Source organism: Urocitellus parryii, chromosome 6 (assembly GCF_045843805.1).
Source record: "Urocitellus parryii isolate mUroPar1 chromosome 6, mUroPar1.hap1, whole genome shotgun sequence".
Taxonomy (NCBI): Eukaryota; Metazoa; Chordata; class Mammalia; order Rodentia; family Sciuridae; genus Urocitellus; species Urocitellus parryii.
This window is the reverse complement of record NC_135536.1, coordinates 136,598,503-136,618,303: the sequence shown is the minus strand read 5'-3', so window position 1 is coordinate 136,618,303 and position 19,801 is coordinate 136,598,503. Positions and strand designations below refer to the sequence as shown.

Sequence of the window (19,801 nt, the reverse complement as noted above, 5' to 3'; positions counted from 1 at the left end):
GGTGCTTTTTGAGTGTTAAGCATTGGGCTAATTTATATATATCTACACACATTTTTTCATTTAATTCTCTCAACAACCCCATAAGAAGGGAATATAATTAGTTCTGTTTTCAAATGAAGACAGTGATAGAAGGTGAAGCAACATGTTCAAGGGGGATGAGATATCGTGGAACCCCTGGCCACATAGGAGGATTTAAGAAAAACAGATTGCTGGAGGCTGAGGGGTCGCCCACGGATCAGGACCAGTGAGGCAGGGAAGATGGGGTTAGAGGTCTACACTAATTTATGTGTCTCATTCCTGGAGTGTGGCTCTTGGTCTCCAGTCCATTCCTCTGCTGCAGGGGCCCATGTGTCCTCCACTGAAGGTTGTCACTTCAGATGCAATTCCTAGATGGGGGTCGGGGGAAGATCACAGCATTGACAACTTCCTTTACTTTTGCCAAATAAGAGGGGCAGAGTAGTGGGCTTCTTACAGGTGTAGTAATCTGGGACACCAAGCCAAGTTATTTCTCCCCACCAGCTGTCAGCGCACCCCAAATTTCCCAGGAGAAATTTAATCCTTTGAGTCTGGAAGGTTTTTAGGCTTTCCTGTTTAGAAGACAAATATCTTCATAAAGATGGTTTTGCTTTCCAGTGCCTTTAGGGGCTCTAGGCAGGTAATTCACTTTTGAAGGAGATGGGGTAAGACTGAAAGGTGAGTTGGTTGCTATGGCAACCCAGAAGCCTGTTCACCGTGCATAAGCATGGACAGCATGGCCTGGCCAAAAGACGACAGGCCACTAATTTGTAACTACAGTCAAAGGGTTATGCATTTTGCTTCTGGCTATCAAAGTGTATTATAGAATATGTGGGGAATAAAAACTCTAAAAAACTCGAAATTAGTCACTAAAATCATAATACCCACCTCTTTTTCATGAAATGGCATTGATATCTTGGCATATGCCCTTCTATGTTTTGTTTGATTTTTCTTTTGGTCTGAGTGTAAAAATCTCTATCTGTCAGGTGTGCATGAAAGAAGGACATCTGAATTTCAGCTAAGAAATACTTGGGTTAAAAAATTACTAGACCATATTTCAGACTGAGAATTGGCTCTAACGAGGCTCTGGGAGGACCTAACCTGGAGGGATAAGTTGAATATAAAGGGTGAACTGGAAGGAAGGAGAAAGATAATTTCTCTATTATTCATGGATTAGCAAAATAAAAATTGGCCAAAGAAGATCCCTGGCAGGAGGCTGACAGAGAGTGACCAGTGGAACAACAGGGTGCCCAGGAAGCAGGGAGAGTACATTTGAGGTGGGGTAGGTGTTAAAATTAAAGGCTCTCAGAACTTCTTTCGGTCCATCCATCATCTTCCAACTAGATTAAGAGATAACAGTCTACTTAAGAAATTAAAAATATGTCTACATACCTAAGCTACAGAAGTTAATTTTTTTCCAATTAAAAAAAAATCTTAGGAGGAAGCCATTTATGCCCCTGGGCTTCAGGGTCTGAAGAAGGTTGGGGACCTGGAGCCCCCTTCTCCTCCTAAACTCTGAGCTCCCCCAGAACAGTATTTGAAAACGCACCATTTCTCCTCGATATTTCCCCTTGTTTTGCGAAGAAGCAGTGTTTTCCTCTCAGATCTTGGAGAACTCCTCAAGTTGCTGATCCCGGCGACCCTCATTTCATTCTTTGGCTCTTCTCCACATTTGCTCTTCCTCAGTTTGATGAATCTCCTCTTGTCGGGTGTTAGATACGTATTGACTTTTGCAAAACTTCCCAAGCCATTCTCAGACAAAGATTGACTGATGTAGGGTCAGGTAGGAAGGGGGTTTAGCTAGTTCAGACGTTAGTAAACATGACAGCTTGTTGGGGATTAGCAGGGAAATCGTGAATAAAATCATTGGGATTTGACAGAGGTGTTTTCTCTCAGACAATTAAAGATTTTTTTTTTTTAATTTTTTCATTACCCCCTTCCCCTGGCCAAAAAAAGAGAGTAATAGATGAAGGTCATTAGGATAATGCATTATCATTCTCATACCCTTAAAATAGATAAAAGACAAAAGTCCTTAACCTTGAACTGCCCACAGGGCCCCTGTGTGCTGTGTTTGCCATTCTGGCATCTTTTTAAGCAGATGATACTTTCCTTTAATACCTCCTACTTAATCCTCAATTTTCTTTTAAACATAAGATATTGGAGAGGCTGGAACCTCATTTAGGCAGTAGAGAACTATAGTGCTTTGTGGCCAGGACCAGCCAAGGAGAGAAATAGTTTTGATACTGAAGAGTAATTCATTAAAGAAGGTAATGAAGGTGATGTAAACCTTCCACAAACACATCTCCGGGGGTGTATAAAGCTCACCACTCTAAGTTCAAGGTCATGGATGAATGGGATGTAAAAAGAAGAAAATAATAATAAAATTAACTACAAAAATGTGTCAAAAATCTCAGTGGGGCTCCGTGAAGCCTGACAATGTAGAATTTGATAAACAAGCAAAAAAAAATTCCATTAATATTATGAGAAAATCTCTTTGGAATAAAGCATTGAATTACCATGTTATTTTTCATACTTATTGCTCACTTCCAAGGTCTTAGAGAAAGACTTTGAGGTAAATTTTGCTTATCTGGTTATAGTTCATGGGTTCTGCCACATACACACTTTGGCCAGATACACATGTGGTCTCATGAACAATTTTGAGTGGTTTGGATGATTGAGAGATGTGCAGTGAGAGAGCAGAGCTACAAGACTGGGGTATTTGTGGCTGAGATTCGGTCTCTTTGAGGGCTGTAGTGCACTTTGTTTGGGGGAGCTCAGGTGCCCAGGCATCTGCCCATAGGTCTGTCATGGTACACACTCATCTACCAACCCTGAGGCCCACAGATGCTACTCTGAAAAGTAGCATGGGTTGACTGTAGAGAGAAGAATCTTGGACTGTTTTTGTGCCCCTGTTTCTTCAAGGAGAATTTTAACCGTATTTTTTTAAAAATTATACCCATAAGGCAGAATCTCAGTGGAGGTCTCAACCAGGCATATTGAGCTGACAGAGGTAGGACAGCCCTGCTGGGTGGATTGTCATCCTGTGCCTGGACTTGAATTCTCTGCCTGAACATTTTCTGTGCCAGGTCTCTCACTGCTACACAGGGTCCTTCCTCTTGTTGGATAGACTATGAGCAATTCCTTTCCCAGTCAAGCCAAATTCTACTGTTCCTATGTCTTTCTTTCTTTTTAATTTTGTTAGAGCATTATATTTATACATAATATCTGGGTTCCTTTTGACATAATTATACATACAAGAAATTTCATTTCTAATTTGGTCTTGAAGTCTCTCTGTTGAGAGCAGCCATAAACCAAGCCAGCCCCTCTGTAGGACAGCCCTGACACAGGGCAGGCGAGATTCAGTGTGAAGATCAGGTAGAAGTGTAGCAGGCTAAAATAATGAAGGATTTTATTGGTTAAAGACCCCAGAGAGGAGGGCGTGCCCACAAGAGTTGCTGAGAAGTCTGGAGGCAGCAGGGAATTCTACCAGCACTGTGTCAGAGGAGCTAGGACTGAGGACCAAGTCTCTGTTAGGTCCTTGGTGTAATCCCTCAGGCTTTTCTGCAGGCAGTGTCTTGGCTACTTTAAAGGAAACAAGCATGGGCCTGAACAGTGACACACACCTGCAATCCCAGCAGCTCAGGAGGCTGAGGCAGGAGGATCCCAAGTTCAAAGCCAACCTCAACAATTTAGTGAGGCCCTGCACAGCTTAGCAAGACCCTATCTCAAAATAAAGAATAAAAACAGGCTGCAGATATGGCTCTGTGATTAAGCACCTCTAGGTTCAAAACCTAGTAGAAAATTAAAAAAAAAAAAAAAAGCATGCATGGAGGGGAGACTTATATACAGGACTCTGATGTTGGCTGTTAGATTTCATCCTGGCTGGCAGCTCTGCTGTCTCACAGCTGGGTTGGGTTTGGGTTCAATGGTTGAGGATCAAGTAGATCTCAACCATACCTGAGGAAGGGATTTTTCCCTGGGGACGGGGGTGCGGTTCTGTAAGCCACAGGTGATGAGGTACAGGTGATGGAGTTTCAATCAGCTTAATTCAGGCCTAAAATCAGATGCAGAGGCGGCAATATACCAAATTTATGACCCAATGGTTATCCATCAACTGGCTTCCATTCTCTAGAACAACACTTTGACACATCTCCTATGCCAACAACCTTTCAGATATCTCACTTGGTCTTTTTCTTCCCCACCTAACCTTGTAGTTTACTTAACCTAAAGAATAATATCCTAGGTCCACAAAGATTCAGTGGAGACCTGGAATCTGGGAGTGCAATGGAAAGTGCTCTCCCTCTTTCTTTCCTTCCTCTCCCCTCCCCCAGCACCATTTTATTTTCCTGAGAATGATTTACATTCACATATACCAATTGTGAATTTCCTAAAATCAAAAATATTCTCTTTCATAACCGCAGCTCATCAATATCTGAAAAGTAACCCTGATATAACACTAGCATCTAATCTATAGATCTTAGTCAAATTTTGCCTATTGCTCCACTGATGCCTTTTATAGTGAAAAGAAAAATCGTTTCACGGCCCAGGATCTAAGTGCTGTATTATACTTGGATGTCATGTCTTTTTAGCCTACTTTAGCCCCAATTCCTCAATCTTTTTTTTCCCTCCTTTTATGATCTTGACATTTGTAATGAATATAGGTCAGATATTTTATAGCACATCCCTTACTCAGAGTTTGCTGATTTTTCTCATGACTTTGTTCAGGTCATGCGTTTGGGGCAGGAATACCACGGAAATGATTTTGTGTCTTTCTCAGTGCATCATTATATCAGGAGACACATCACAACTCTGTTCCATTACTGGTGTGTTGATTTGATCAGTCAAGTAAGAGGACATCTGCCGACTTTATGTGCAGTGGTAAGGGCAGAAGCTGGGCTCTGAACCCAGGTATTTTAACTCTAGAGTCTACATGACTCCTTTATGTATCTCTGGAAGTGTGAACTTGATAGATATATATATGGAATTAATGAAGGATCTTGGGAGGACTCACTGGGCTATTCTCAGGCAGGTGTGGCCCTGGAGAGCCTGTGATTGACATTGCCTTTTCCCTGTGTTGTCAGAGTCTAACAGCCGCAGGGCGGTGAACAGAGGCTATGTCACCAGCTTGCTCAGACTGCATCAGGACTGGCACAACCACGACACCGTCAACATCTTCGTGATGATCCGTCGGGGGCTTCTACTCTGTCTCCAGCACATCGCCACCTTCCGGTCGGGCAGGGAGGCCTTCCTGGCGGCCCAGGGCATGGAGACCCTGTTCAGCATTACACAGGTAATGCTTGTGTTGGGATGACATCTGGATGATTCCTAAGGGCTGAAACACAACGAAACAGAACCGGGAACATGTGACAATGTTCTTGGTGCTCACTGTGACAGGTGTTCTGGATTCAAATCCTCAGTCATTGATTCATGCATTTATTCCATATATCATCGATTGAGTTCACACTACTAGAGGCCCAGAATGGTGTCGTGTGAACTCTAGAGTCAGGGCACATGACTCTAGAAGTTGAAGTCTCTCTGTTGAGAGCAGCCATAAACCAACCCAGCCCCTCTGTAGGACAGCCCTGACGCAGGACAGGCAAGATTCAGTGCAGATCAGGTGAGATGTGTAGGAGGCTGAAACAATGAAGGATTTTATTGGTTAAAGACCCTAGAGTGTGTGTGTGTGTGGGGGGGGATGATTCCAGCCTCTGCCCTGACTGCTGTGCAACCTCAGAAAAATCACTTATTTTTTTCTTAAAAAAAAAGATGGAAATAAAAACATCTAGGTTGTTGTGTGAACTAAATAAGTTAATGTGCTCAGAAGAGTGCTTGGCATATTTTAACTGCTTCTTGATTGTGAACAGTTATTGGAAGAACAGTACTGGAAATCTAGTGGTGAATATAGCAGATAGACTCTTGGTCTTGTGGGGCAAATATCCTAGCAGGAGACAGACATTAAGCAAGCAAAGAATCCTATGAGGAGGATAATTTCCTATCGCTCTGTGTGATCAAGAGTGTAAGGGTGACTCCCATAGGTGGAGGGATGAGGTGTTCTTTAGAAGGACCTGGACATGCTAATTCTAAGGGGACAAGAGTCCCAAGCAAAGGGAGATCAACTGCAAGGCCTGTGGAATGAATGTGTGGTCTAGAGTTACCTGGATGCCAACCCAAATAACTAAGTCTGATGATGATTCAGACATCATCATTCAAGGCTATATTTATCCTCTTTATTGGTGACACAAGAATCCCAAATCTCCATTATCTGCACTTTCGCATATGTTAGGTCCCCGATGTCTTTCTATTTACCAGGTTCTGCACTTATTGATCCTCTCTGGACCCCCCTGCATTTTTTCTCTACCTGAGTATACCCAGAGGCAGCCAACAATTGGGCTGTTTTCTGACCATGGTGTCTGTAGACTTTTCCCATTTAAAAAATGGCTTTTCCCCCTAAACCATAACATAATACTGTGCTGCAAACCAATATCTAATTTTCTATGTGCTATCACCTCTGGGTTTCTCTCCATCATCATAGATTTCAGAGCTTCTCCGTAATGAAATAGCTGCATTTTACTTTTTTTTTTTCCCCCTGGATGAAGCAAAGCTTTGAATTTTTCCAAGTTTCCACATGCTTTTTGGAAGCTTGTAGTCAAGCTTGTAGTCACCCAAATCTCTAATCTCTCTCAGTTTTTGTGAAATGTCCCTTTGTATTGCTGATGCTAAAAACCTCCATTCTGTCTTGTATACTTTACCCAGTTCCTCTACCCTCTGCAGAATTGGCTGTTTCTCTGTTCTGTGCTACAAAAACAATTAAAAGAGCAGTAAAAGAACATGGCCACCCCAGATATACACATCTATGATAGGACTACAGTGGAGAAAACACCAAGTGAAGCCCAGGAATTGGGGGGTTGCAAGTGTGTATGCAGGGTTTTAGTAGCAATTCCTCAGTAGGTTAGTGAAGACCTCAACTGTTCAATTAATCACATTTACAACAAGCTCCCAACCTCCAATTACTGCTGCAAATGGAAACTGGAGGTGAATGGAGGTAGAATCTTATAGCAAGGTTTCTCCATCCCATGAATTATATGAAAAACTTGTTCAGGAGGGGTCTGTGGAACAATGCTGCATAAATTGGCTGTGATACATTAAGAACATGGAGGAGTGTGAGAAATGTGTGGGTGACAACTTCAAGGGGTTGAATTCTCCACCTTCACCCCTTCTCTGTTTTGCTTTTAGTGTTTTAAGTAATATGTTCTTCCAGAGAAGATGTTCTCAAGTTCATGTGCAAAGTCTGACATTGGACGTTCTCCTGTTTTGGGGAAATGATCCTTTCAGGTGCAAGATATGTTTTCTTGGCTTAGAAACCAAATGGCCCATTACTCCCCTGGCAGAATCATAGCAAGTGTTGAGTAACCTCCCAGTCCTGGGCTGAGTGCTCTGAGCACAGATGCCCTTGGCAGCTGTGCTGAGTTTGAGCTGCCCATCACCCCTGCTGCCTCTTCTGCTGGAGAAAGCTGGCTGGATGGCCAACTCAGGGACCTTGGATCTGGTGATGGGTGTTTCAATCTCTATTTAAAAATTAGAATCATCGTGGTGGTAATGCTGCTGCTGCTGCTACAGCTGCTAACAATGATGACAGTGATGGTGGCGAAATAATAATGAAGCAGCAACAGTGGAAGAGGAAGAAGAGGAGGAGGAGGACAAGGAGAAGGACAAGGAGAAGGGAGGGACAGTTTCTTTGTATGGAGCTCTTACTATGGCCCACGTCTAACTTAGTGATTTATACGAACCTTCCAAGTTTGACATTTTAAAAAAGCTTTTGAGGTAGACTGTATTATCATCCTCATGGTACAGATGAAGAATCTGAGAAAAAATATTAGGTAATTTGCCCAAGTTCAGGAAGGTAGTTAGTGTTGGAGCTTGGCTTTGAATCTGCTGGCTTCACCGGAGAGTTTGTGCTTTTCCTCCCTGTACTAGCATTGCCCCAAGTTGAGTATGCACTGGGGTGGGCTGGAGGGCTCCTTACCACAGGGCTCTCTGGGCTTCATCCTCGCAATTCCTGACCTAGAAGGTCTGAGGAGGGGCCTGATAATTTTCACGTTAGTTTCTAAGTGATATCGATACTGCTGGTCTGGGGCTCACAGTTTGAAAAGCACAGTCCTGTACTATTTCTGTTGATGTTTATGATATAGTTACAAGCCTACTGGGCATGAAGTTGACTGAGAAAAAGCTATTTTTTGAGTCTTTCCCATAGCTTTTGCCCAACGTATTGTCCTTTGCCTTTCTGTTGAGGCCACTGCTTGTCGTGTCTCTCTCTTCATGAGCCCACCTCTTTGTTTCCTGGGTCACCATCCCTGTGCATACCTCTAAGCATCCCCTAAACATTCAAAGGCTGAGATTATCTATAGTGCAGGGAGGGAGCTGTATACTGCAAGGCAGTCTTGTTGGAGATTTGCATGAAGAAGGCAGAAGGATAACTTGATGTAAGATTAAAACAAAAAACCCATACAGGGATGCTCTGAAACTGTATGAGATAATTATCCATTTGGACAAATAGGTAATCACAGAAGAATAAACCTATGTGAAATAATCAGATGAAGGGACCACGCTTTAGAGCTATACCAATTTAAGAGGGTTAAAAAGCTGCAAAAACTCAGTGGTTCTCAAAGTTGACATGTATTAGAATCACCCAGAGATTTATACACACTGTTATACCCCATCCCCAGAGTTTCTAATTTGGTTGGTCTGAGGTCTGCACAAGCTTGTGCATTCTCACAAGTACTCAGGTGAGGCTGATGATACTTGTATTGGTATCGCCCTTTGAGAAAATCACTGGGAAAAGGAATGATATTGCCTCACAAAAGACACAGCAGCTGCTATTTTTATCAGAAAGAATGGAAGGCCAAACCTTGATTCATCAGGATCCTCATTGCTAAACAGGCCCAGCTACTACTATCATGGATCTCTGAAAGGAAGGACTGAATCCTAATGAGAATGTTACCAACTTGGCATCAGGAGCTAGATACCATGGAGGTCAGATTGGCCCAAGAACATTTATTTTTTACTCAGTTTCCTGAGTCCTAAAAGGAATCCTATTTGAGTCAGGCCAGGAGAACAGCTATTGGTTTAGGTACTGTTTAGAAGAACAGAGGAGATAGTCTTTGGGCACAGACACAGAGAGGAACTAGTATAGAACTAGTGGGGAAACGGGACATTTTGGGGAGTCAGGCAGAAGGAAAGACCTAGATGAGAGCAAACCAGGGGTCCCAGACCAAGAATATTTCCATGGAAGACATTCCTAACTCAGAGCTACAGTACATCTGCTCTGAGTCTTAGAGTTTACTCTCCTATGTTCAAAAAGACTAGAAAGAAAGAGGGAAAGGGGCTACACCAGGCTGGGGTCAGAGCATAACTCTTGGGCCCTGAGACCTGAATGACAAGAAAGAAGCAGGGCCATGATGGTCGGAGGAGCTGAGGGTGTCAAAGAAGGAAGAAATAAGCAAATGCAAAGGCCCACGTTCAGGTAGGGTGATGGTTCGGGTGTGGAGTGAGCTCAATATACAGAGAAGTTGGCAGAAGCCTGGTGAGCGAGGGGCAAGGATTGAGGTGAAGTTGGAGACACAGGCAGGGGCAGCGTTCAGTGCTTCCTGAACCATGGGAACGGATTTGGGTTTTTATTTCCATCCCACAGAAAGAAGGCGGCATAAGGTGGACAGAAAGGGCAGATCAGACTACATAGTTTTCTGCCTCATGAGCAGGAACTTGGAATTTTATTTTATCAGGTTTAAACATGGAGAAACATGGTTTTAAATTTTAAGAAATAAACATTTTAGGGACAACAGATGTAACTCAGGGGTAGAGCTTTTGCCCAGCATGAGGCCCTAGCTTCAATTTTCAGAACTGCCTGAAAGTGTTTTTTAGTTGTAGCAGGATACCTAGCATATGAAATTCACCCTGTTACCTCTTTTTAAGTATACGGTTTTGTAGTGTTCAGTATACTGTTGTACAGCTGCACTCATGCATCTCCACCACACTTTTCATCTTGAAAACTGAAAGTCTGTTCCCATTAAACTGATTTATGCTTTTAAAGGAATGTTTTCAGAGAGGAGATTATCAGAGGGCATGAGGGGAAAGAGGGAGAGTTAAGAAGGTGAGGGGGAACATTGCTCTGCCTGCAGGAGCTCAGTGGGAGGTACTAATGGCATTGGCTCCTGTAGAAGCAGAACTGGGACCGTGACTTCTCTCACTTAACCAGAATCCTTTTCCACTAAAATGTCTCACTTTGTTATTATAAGGATTATTACTAGGACTCTTCCCTGAGTACTGTGACCTTCTAGGATCTACTTTTTTTTATGTGGATTTTCTGAAACTAATGATGCCTTCTGACATCTTAGGCCTCCTGAGCACCTATCTGTTTGTTCTAGACAAGTAGACCTAGGAATTTCTATTACCTTGGAGCCAAGGATCACCTGTGAATTTCTAAGTATTTCCTCTACAGTGTAGTAGACATCAAATATAACATTATTCCTAATGCCTTGGTTTCTGAAGATTTTAATACCATCTCCACCTTCCCCAATTCAGCTCACACTGTGGACTGAACTTTCAGAACACTGTTTGTGTTTGCTTCCATCCTTCCACTGAATTTTCACCATTTCACACAAGGTCAAAAGCCTGATCATATCTATCAGCATTGATTATAATCCTAGATCGACTTGGTTTTAAAATGTTGGCTTTTTTGGCTGAACTCTGCCTTGACCCTGGCTCTGTTTCTCCCAAGGCTGAGGTTTGGAACATTATCTCTGATCAGTCATCTATCTCAGCTTCCCTGTTCCTCTTCTACATTCTTTTTTTTTCTTTTATCAACTCTAATAACTTTTCACTAAACACTTGAGGCTATTTGACCAGGCCAAGGGGTGGAACAACCTCAACTAATTCATTTTCCATGGGGAGTGTTTCCTGTTGTGCACTCTGACACAGCTGATTGGTACCATTTCAGCACACTGAAGGGAAAATGGCATTCTTGGTTGTATTAAGACATTTCTTTTTGGAGAAATGTAGCTATTGAAGTTATTTGGGTAGCTTGAATTCATAGGTAAATTTTTATCAAGATATTTTCCTCCATGTTTTTGCATATGGAGCTATGTGCAATGTGGGCCTAGGGGTACACAGTGTGGTAGTATCACAGAACTTCACATGCCCTGTGGTGGGACCCCACATCCACCACAGCTACTGCTATGACTTATTGTCCTCAGAGGTTGCTGCTCCTGTTAGCAGTATCAGACTGGAAGTCCACACTAGTCAAATTTCTATACCAAGTCAGCACAAAAAATCATTTACTACTGAAAAAAAAAAGATTGTGTTTTTGCCGAGGAGATACAGAACAATACTGAATTCTTTCTCTCTCTCTCAATTTAGTAAACTTGTTCTTACATTTTTCAGAGTGTCTGAGAAGAAGGATCTTGTCATGTTCCATCAGAATCAAAATGTTACATCTGCAAACCCAATTTTTCTTTGCTTTGGGCAGGTACCAAGAGGGATCAACACTGGGCTTTGAGATGAGGCATGCTGTTTAATTTAGGTACATGGGATTTACTGAGTCTTTCCTTCTGATTTCATTATTTTATCTTTTTCCTTTATTTTTTCTCTTTACCTGAGAGAGCAAAGCAAGACTTCCATCAACTCAGCTTCTCATTCCCTATCTCAGTCTATAATTTACAATGACTCATGGATGGCCAGAGGAAGGTGTCCCCCTTCTCTTTCCACAGCCATCCTCGGCAGTGTCTTGCCTTAAGGCCAGCATCCCTTGAAGTAATTATAAGTCTATTTTCATAGTACCAGATGAGCAGTGTGGGAAAATGCTACATTAGACAAAATTCTATGTGAGAATGTTCAAACTAGACATTAGACACTAAGGCCGTTTTCTGTCTGTTTAGCCTGTGTGTGATTCACCTACTGAAAAATGTTGGAGTGAGGGGTCTGTACATAGATGTCAGTGTCTGATATCATTTTCCCTTTGGTCAGAATTGCCTGGACAACAAGGGCATGGAGCCTGTCATCTCTGTCATGCTGCAGATCCTGAGGCAATGCTACCCAGTGAGTCCACTTCCTTTGGTCACACCCAGCAGTGCCTATGCCTTCTCAGTCCCTGGGAGCTTCACCCCTGAGCCTCCATGTGCTCTATCTGAAGGTAAAATGCCCAGATAGCTATGAGCTTATAGACAAGCTTGCATTTTAGCAATATGGCAGGGGAATGTGGATGGAAGTAGAATTAGCTGTTTTGCAGGTCAACCATGATTGTTCAGTAAACTAATTATAGGTATACACAGAAAAAGCAGGGTTTTTTTTTTTCATATACAGGGTAGACAAACACCCAGATCTGTTATTTTGCTCTTAATTATTAACTGTTGCCACTTTGCTTGGTAGCTATTGAGAGCCTCTACTATCTCCTTAAATAATTAAAAATAATCTATTCACAATTCTGTGATGGAGTTCTTTCTAATGTACTGACTGTTAGTGGAATTAATTTTCCTGAAGGATTAAACTGAAAGAAATGTCTTGCTATTAACAACTCCATGCTACTCATATTGGAATATTTACCAGTGTGATTTTTTTAATCTCCAGAAAGATCTTAACTGTCAAAAGAATTTAGTGCTTTTCAACCCTTGTCTTCCTAGTATGGAACAGATTTTGCTCAGGTGTAATTTTGCCACAATGACATTAGATGTTTTTTTTAAATAAGTTCCTGCATTTAAAAATTAGAGACTGAAAGCTATATTCCTGTTGTAACAAATTTTGTATGCATGTGATTACTAAACTTTGGCATTGACAGTTACACAAATATCCATAATCGAGTGGGAGAAAAACCAGAGTAGTATAGGTGTGTCATTTTATTCTGTTTGTATCTTGAATTTGATGTGGGACCACAGTTTAGACTTAATGATCTCGTGTTCACACGCCTGCATGCACACTCTGTATGCACACCCTTTATACATATAGATAATATTTACAGTGCACTGGGATACTGTGCACTTTAAACAATGGGTCCCTTATTGGTGTGAAGATGCACCAACCACTGTGATGAGTCTAAGAAAACAGAAATGCCTCATTCATTTCACTTTTCTTTTCCCCATGCAGAAGATTTTGAAGATGATGGTGATGAAGAGGTGGACAAAGACTCGGATTCTGAGGATGTGAAAGAGGAAGTAGGTAGACAAGCTCTGGCTTGTAATGATCTCCACAGTCACATCACGCAAAGAAAAATATCATGTCCCATGTTTGCCAAATCCAGTGTAAATTTTAAGGACTTACTTTAGTACTACCACTATGGTGATTGATGCTCAAAAAAGGACAACTACTGTTATTGATTTCCCAGTTATCATTTTCATCTTGATGAGTCTAGTATACTGTTTCATTGTGAAGTTGGAGCTATTGATTGTTAAAATGCTATTATTCTATTAGCATGATCCTTGCATAGACACTTAATGCGTATGGTTGGTTTATTTAACAAGTGCCCATGAGACCATGCAAAGATTTTGTAGGACACTTTCTACTCGTTCACACCTATCTTCATAAAGCACTCTTTTTATCTGCCTATTCTTCACAGAGCTAGTGCATTGTCCAAACCCACTTATATTTGTGGGAATTGCTCTCCTTTGAGTTGCAAAGTGTACAACCTGGCCCAAAGAGAGTCATGACAGTGGCCTCTGTTACAGAACAGAAGTTAGCAAACTTTCTAGAAAAAGTCATATAGTAGTTATTTTAGATATACTATACCATACAGCCTTTGTCACAACTGCTCAAATTGCCATCATAGCATAAAAGTAGGCCCTAAGAATACATGAATGAGTGGATATGGCTGTGTTCCAATAAAACAGACAGTAGGACGTACCTTGCTGACTTCTTTTCTACAACAGGCATTCTAAACCTTGGCACTTTGGCATTTTGAGTGAATAGTTTCTGTTTGTGGGGGCTATCCAGTATATTGCAGGGTGTTTAGCCACATCCCTGACCTCTGAACAATGCTAGCGTCTATCCCTTTGCTCCTCATTCGTGAACTGAAGATGTCTCCAGGAATTGTCAAAATTTCCCTTTTTGAGAACCTTTGCCTTTGAGCAATTACTTATCTGTGCATTATAATTCTCTCTTCATTCTTGATGGTGCACATGGATTTGAACAAGTTTCTTCAAGTTCCTTAGTTTCATCATCTGCAGAATAAAACATAGGAGTAAATGCTACCATCCCTAGGGATAAAACTCCAAATTAAAAATCTATTTCTGTCTATCTTCCTTCCTTCCTTCCTTCATTTATTTCTTCATCCATTGGTCGGTTTGCTCATTGTTCCTTCTTTCCTCCCTCTGTTTCTCCTTCCCTTTCCTCCTATCTAGAAAGAATCTTTTGAGTTCTCTATCATGATAATCACTCACCTTGTTGAAGGTAGTGGCAGACATTTAGTGACTATCTCTTAGCCACATCTCTGGGCTTACACTGCTATTGACAGTCTGATGTTCTCAGGGTTTTGTTGATAAATAGAATCATTTCTGAAGTCATCAGTGGCAAATTGGTTCTTTGCTGTGGGTTGGCGGCGCAGGCCTGTGGAGTACGTGCTGAATTATTTGAATAATACTGCACTGCGGCAGTCATTCATCAATGCCACTTTCCCCTCCCCTCTTGCTTGTTCTTTGATAACTGGATGTCTGATGCAGTGTCAGTCGCCTCTTGTATCTGATGCAGAGCGACAGGGTGCATGACTTCACCCAGCATGGGAAGGAGGACTTTCAAATACTCTCCCCAGTCTGCACAGGGTGTTAGAGTAGGGTCGAGAGGAACCTAAACAAATGTACAAACCTGGCTGGGAAAAGTGTACAAGACAAATGGGTGAGGGACTAAAAACTATTCATCAAAACCCCTCAAGCCAAGGAGGGGATCAGAAGTCAGTATGAGCATGAATTGTAGAGAAATGGGGTGGTATCAGAACCAGGGCTCCACTGGGGGACGGCAGGAACAGGGGAACTGGTACTCCAGCAAGCTGGTACTTCCTTGGTGAACTTGACAGATTTGCTGCCAGAGATGTGGATGAAAAGCCAGGTATATATAGATTTTGGTTCTCAGAACTGATCCAGGCCTTTAACCTGTGGCTTTTCCATTTGAAAATTGCAGTTCATAATCTGTACCACACTTTCAGCAGGCATGATTAAAAGGAACTTTTATCTGCAAAGTTTTATTGAGAGTTGAATATTGGGTTCTGTGATTTGATTGAAAACTGTCAAGGTCAACATGAGACAAGAGAAACTCACAACAAACAGGAAAGAGATGTTGGTTATATGTTGTTCTTCGCCCAACCTCCCCCTATATACCCAAACATCAGATTTGAGCAAATTAAGGATGAGGAGGATATTCAAAGTGAATTCAGGCATTTGTTTCCTTCCACTCTTCCTTTCCTCCCTCTTTTCCTTCTTCTTAAGTTTTCTTCTCTCTTTCAGGTACTTTTTTGGGCATGTCCCCTATAGAGCATGAGAGGTTCTTGGGGATGTAATGTGATACAAAAACAAATGAAACATAGTTTTTATCTTCCAAGATTTCTTAGTCTAGTGAACTTGGGGATTTTTGGTATTAAAGTTTAAGTCAGGAATGTCAAACTTGAACTCAAGTGTGTGGCAGACAATATCCAAAACAATATCCAAGAGTTCCAGTGTAAGAGGCAAGGGCCAGAAAGCATTATCTGGATTGCGGGGTGTCAGAATCCTAGATGGTGAAGGGCATCTGGGTTGACTTGAGGACTTAGAAACAGGTCCATCTCGAGGTAAGTATTAATGGTACTTAGAAGGCACATAGGAGGAGGTGATAACTCGGCTGAGTGACAGGAGAAAATAAGATCCAGACCTTTATAGACCAGAAACCGTCTCTGTCTCCATGCTCCACTCTGCTATTATGCCAAGAAAGCACCCATTGACTATACATGAATGAATAGTTGTGACTGTATTTCAATATTTTTTTTTAACAAAACAACCTGTAGGCCACATTTCAGTAATTCCTACCCAAAGACTCAGTGGGTCCTCTGACCACATGTGGGATGAACTGACTGCAGCATGGGTTACATGACACTGCTCCCTCCAGACACACCATGGGAGCCTAACTCACTGATGGGGACACTCTTCCCAGTGTCTGGCTGGGTGGGGTTTTCAGTAAGGCCACCCCAGGCCATGGCTGGAGGAAAACAGGAAGTGAAAAATGCAGCTGAACAGGTCAAGAGTGGTGGCTATGGAGTTTGGACCAGGTGTATGCACACTGAACCTGAAATATGAAGCTGAACGGATGAGCATGAAATTTAGCATCAAATAAACTATAGTCATGTATAGTTTATTTGAAACTTGGAGGAAAATTACATAAGATGGGTTGAATATTGAGTTTTACTTTTTTTCCCCTGGATTAGGAATATAAGCATATATTTCCCACATTTATATGATTTAGCTCTTTTTAGTCAGGACTGCCAGTTTTTTCCTTAACTAATTAAGTACTCATCGAAAACACGTGGTAGATTTTTCACCCTTGTTTTATTAAGGGAACTTGATCTAAGATATGGAAAGATAGAGGGCCTGGACTGTTTGATTCTGGGTGTCTTTTCTCTATAAGACTACAACCCTTAAAAAACACACAAGTGTTCAGAAAAGAATCACTTTCATCATAAAACTAACCAAAATGATAATGTAGAAGAAAGACTAAATTGACTCAGAGTATTCTACCCAATGAAGAAAATACTGGTGGTATTTTGTACACTTTCAAATGTACAGAGATAAAGGTGTAGTAGGAGAATGATACTGTTCCCCAGGACCTGCAAGGATTGATAAAATTTCTCTGTTGCCTCTTTTTCCATCTTATTCTCTACAGTCTTCCTCTTCTGTTCTCTGCTTCAACTATCTTTCTTTTGTGAGCAAATTCAGACTCTTCCTTCTTCTAGTTATTCTTTTTTTGCATAGTTGACGTTTTGTCATTTAGGTCATGGATATATTCATATGATAGTTTTTGTGAGACCTCAGATAACTCAGTTCAAATAGTTTTCCATAACCCAGACTCAGTCACAATTAGATCATTCTCTTTCATCATTTCCAGGACATTTTCTGTTGTTGGTAATGATCTCATTCATTTGCTTACTTTATTATGTACTGTCTTCTCTCTCTTACTATAAGGCAAATTCCACAGGAGCATGGATCTTTGTTTCTTCTCTCATTGACTCTTTCACTCCAGAAAGCCATTGACTCTCATTGACTCTTCAGAACGTAGAAGAGTCCTTGCTCATAGCAGGTGCTCATTAATGTTTGGGATAGAGTGAAGGGCCCACCTAAACAGAGGCAGAGAGGCCAATAGGGATGATAATCACAAACATGTGGATCACAGTGGTAAATGAGATGAATATTTTCTTGCTTTATTGTTTACATAGTTTACCTCATTTTATAGAAATTATTACTTATGAAGAGAACTCAAATACTGACACAAATTCTGAGAAAAGTTGTCTATCGTCTTCTTTTCTAGTGTAAAAATACAACATATGTATGTTTAACCATCCACTGGATAAGCTAATGTTACAACCTGAGGCCAAGAAACCATGTCCTAAGACTTGGAAGAAGAACATTGCATCTTGTCTTGTTGCCTTTCAGGGTGGATGTCATGACCGTAACCTGTTCTTTAAATATCCCTCTGTAGTATGATGACTTGGAAACTGATGTGGACAAGCTGAGTTCCAAGCCTGGGCTTGACCGACCTGAAGAGGAACTCATGCAATATGAGGCAATGTGTCTGGAGCTCTCCTATAGCTTTCAGGTAGGACACAGACTGTGGTTTCTGCTCCTTGGTGATGCATGGCGAGTTCTTTACAGATCCTGGGAGGCCAAGCCAAACAGAGTGTCCAGATGTAAAACATTGCTTATCATGAGCCATTTGCTTCTGGGCTCCTTCTGAGAAAACAGCAGAAGGTTAAGCAAAAATTTGAAAATGGTGGCCAAGGTGGGATGCATGGCCAGTTTCTACAGTCTGACACCCTACACCTGGGATGGCAGTAGAGTGAAAGTACACAGTATGACCTATTGGTTAGTGGGCAAGGTATCCTGGCCCCATTTACTGAAATAGCAAGTGAACATCCTTGATGATTTAATTGTTCTCTTGCTAAAAAGATGGACTTCTAATGGTGGCCATCCTGATTCCAGACTGGATTTGTCAATAGAAGCAAATAAGGAACCTTACACCTGGTGATGTCACTCCAGTGCCTAGTTGCTGCCATTGATGTTGCTGCTATCAAGATTTTAAACCTGCTTTTTGATCTCTGTTTTTTTTATAGTTCTTAATAAATAATGCGTTTGGCCACATCAAAGGGCATAGCTAGTTGCATATAGAAAGGAGTTAACATGTTCTGTTTCACTCCAGAAAACCAAAGACTATTGGTGGTGAAAGTTGCAACGAAACAAATTTCAATTCAGTGTTAGGAAGACTTTCTTTTAATAATCAGAATTGTCCTAAAAAAAGTGCATTACCTTTGGGGCACTATGAAAGGCTTCACTCTGGGTTTCAGTGAGGCCCTATAAATTAAGTTGTTCAACTAGGTTGAAATTTAGTGGGAATTTGGAGAAGACATACATACATTCATGTACTATATAGAAGTGTACTAGATCCACCAAAATCCCTTCCCAAACATGAGTTTGTATGATTCTACCATTTTTTTTGACTCTTAAATGTTAATCTTCCCTTGGCTGATGCTAGAAAAAGCTTCCCAATTCACATTTTTGCTTAGCTCTGTGCCCAGAGAGTGAGGATAGGGATCAAAGTGTATTCTCTACTTGCAAAGAAACACTGACATATTCTTTTCCACTCTAAACCCCAAGGAACTAGAGTCCAAATTTGGAGATGATGCAAACTTTGAAGACTCTCAGAACACCAATCACCACCACATTCCCACTGCTGCCTCCCCAAAGCAGCACTGCTTGAAGAAGGACCAAACCTCCTGGGGGCAAGAAAAAGAAGACACAGTCCAGACTTCTCTCCTGAGCATGGTGAAGATGGGAAGGTCCTCCAAGAAAAGACCCATAAAGAACATACACCACGATGTGCAATCCAATGGTCTTGGCATAGATTCTCTTGGAAACGATATCCCTGACATTCAGACTTCCCCAAAAGAGGATGGTTGGGACATAGAAGCTATTTCTTGCCCAAGGATGAGTGCCTCCTTTTCCAATTCCTCTAGTCCTAGAGAAGCTGGTGAAGCAATAGATAAACTTCTGCACCTACATCCCAAGCATATCCCTTTCCATGATCCCTGCCTTTATATGGCCAAAGCCAGAAGAACCAGGTCTGTGGTGGACTTCAAGATGGTGGCATTTCCTGATCTCTGGGGGCACTGTCCACCTCCCTCTGCCCAGTACATGTTGGAACGCAAATGTGGAGTCCAGAGGTAATGGTGCTACTGACTTAGGATCTGTACTTTTCTCTTCTTTAATATTTTTACAGGTGGAATCATTTGTACAGATAGTTCTGCTATAGAAAAGTAAGCATTAGTCAAGAACATTTTGAAGCCCTTTGGGAAACTTTTACCACCATAAATGCTTGTTTCCCTACTAGGGCATTGCAGAGTCGAGGATGGAGAAGTGGTAGGCTTGTGTTTCCTGACCAAAAAATTCTTTGGATGATTCTAATAAAGCCCCTTGCCCCATACTCATTGTAAACCACAAAACAGGGGAAGGTCATCTAGTTTCTCCAAATACTGGAATCTTTTCTAAAAAGAATGTTTAAATGTTTATATATTTAT

The 19,801-nt window shown here is 41.5% G+C and overlaps 1 protein-coding gene across 3 annotated transcripts in view; it reads left to right on the top strand.

Annotated features, from left to right (window-relative positions):
* Positions 1 to 19,801, top strand: part of Agbl1 (AGBL carboxypeptidase 1) — an 809,509-nt gene that overhangs the window by 166,656 nt on the left and 623,052 nt on the right. For all 3 annotated transcript variants that reach the window (XM_077800295.1, XM_077800297.1, XM_077800298.1), the window contains exons 7-11: positions 5,097 to 5,305; positions 12,034 to 12,199; positions 13,147 to 13,214; positions 17,710 to 17,826; positions 18,882 to 19,447. In XM_077800295.1, coding sequence (XP_077656421.1) covers positions 5,097 to 5,305; positions 12,034 to 12,199; positions 13,147 to 13,214; positions 17,710 to 17,826; positions 18,882 to 19,447 — 1,126 coding nt within the window. The remainder of the gene's footprint in view (positions 1 to 5,096; positions 5,306 to 12,033; positions 12,200 to 13,146; positions 13,215 to 17,709; positions 17,827 to 18,881; positions 19,448 to 19,801) is intronic.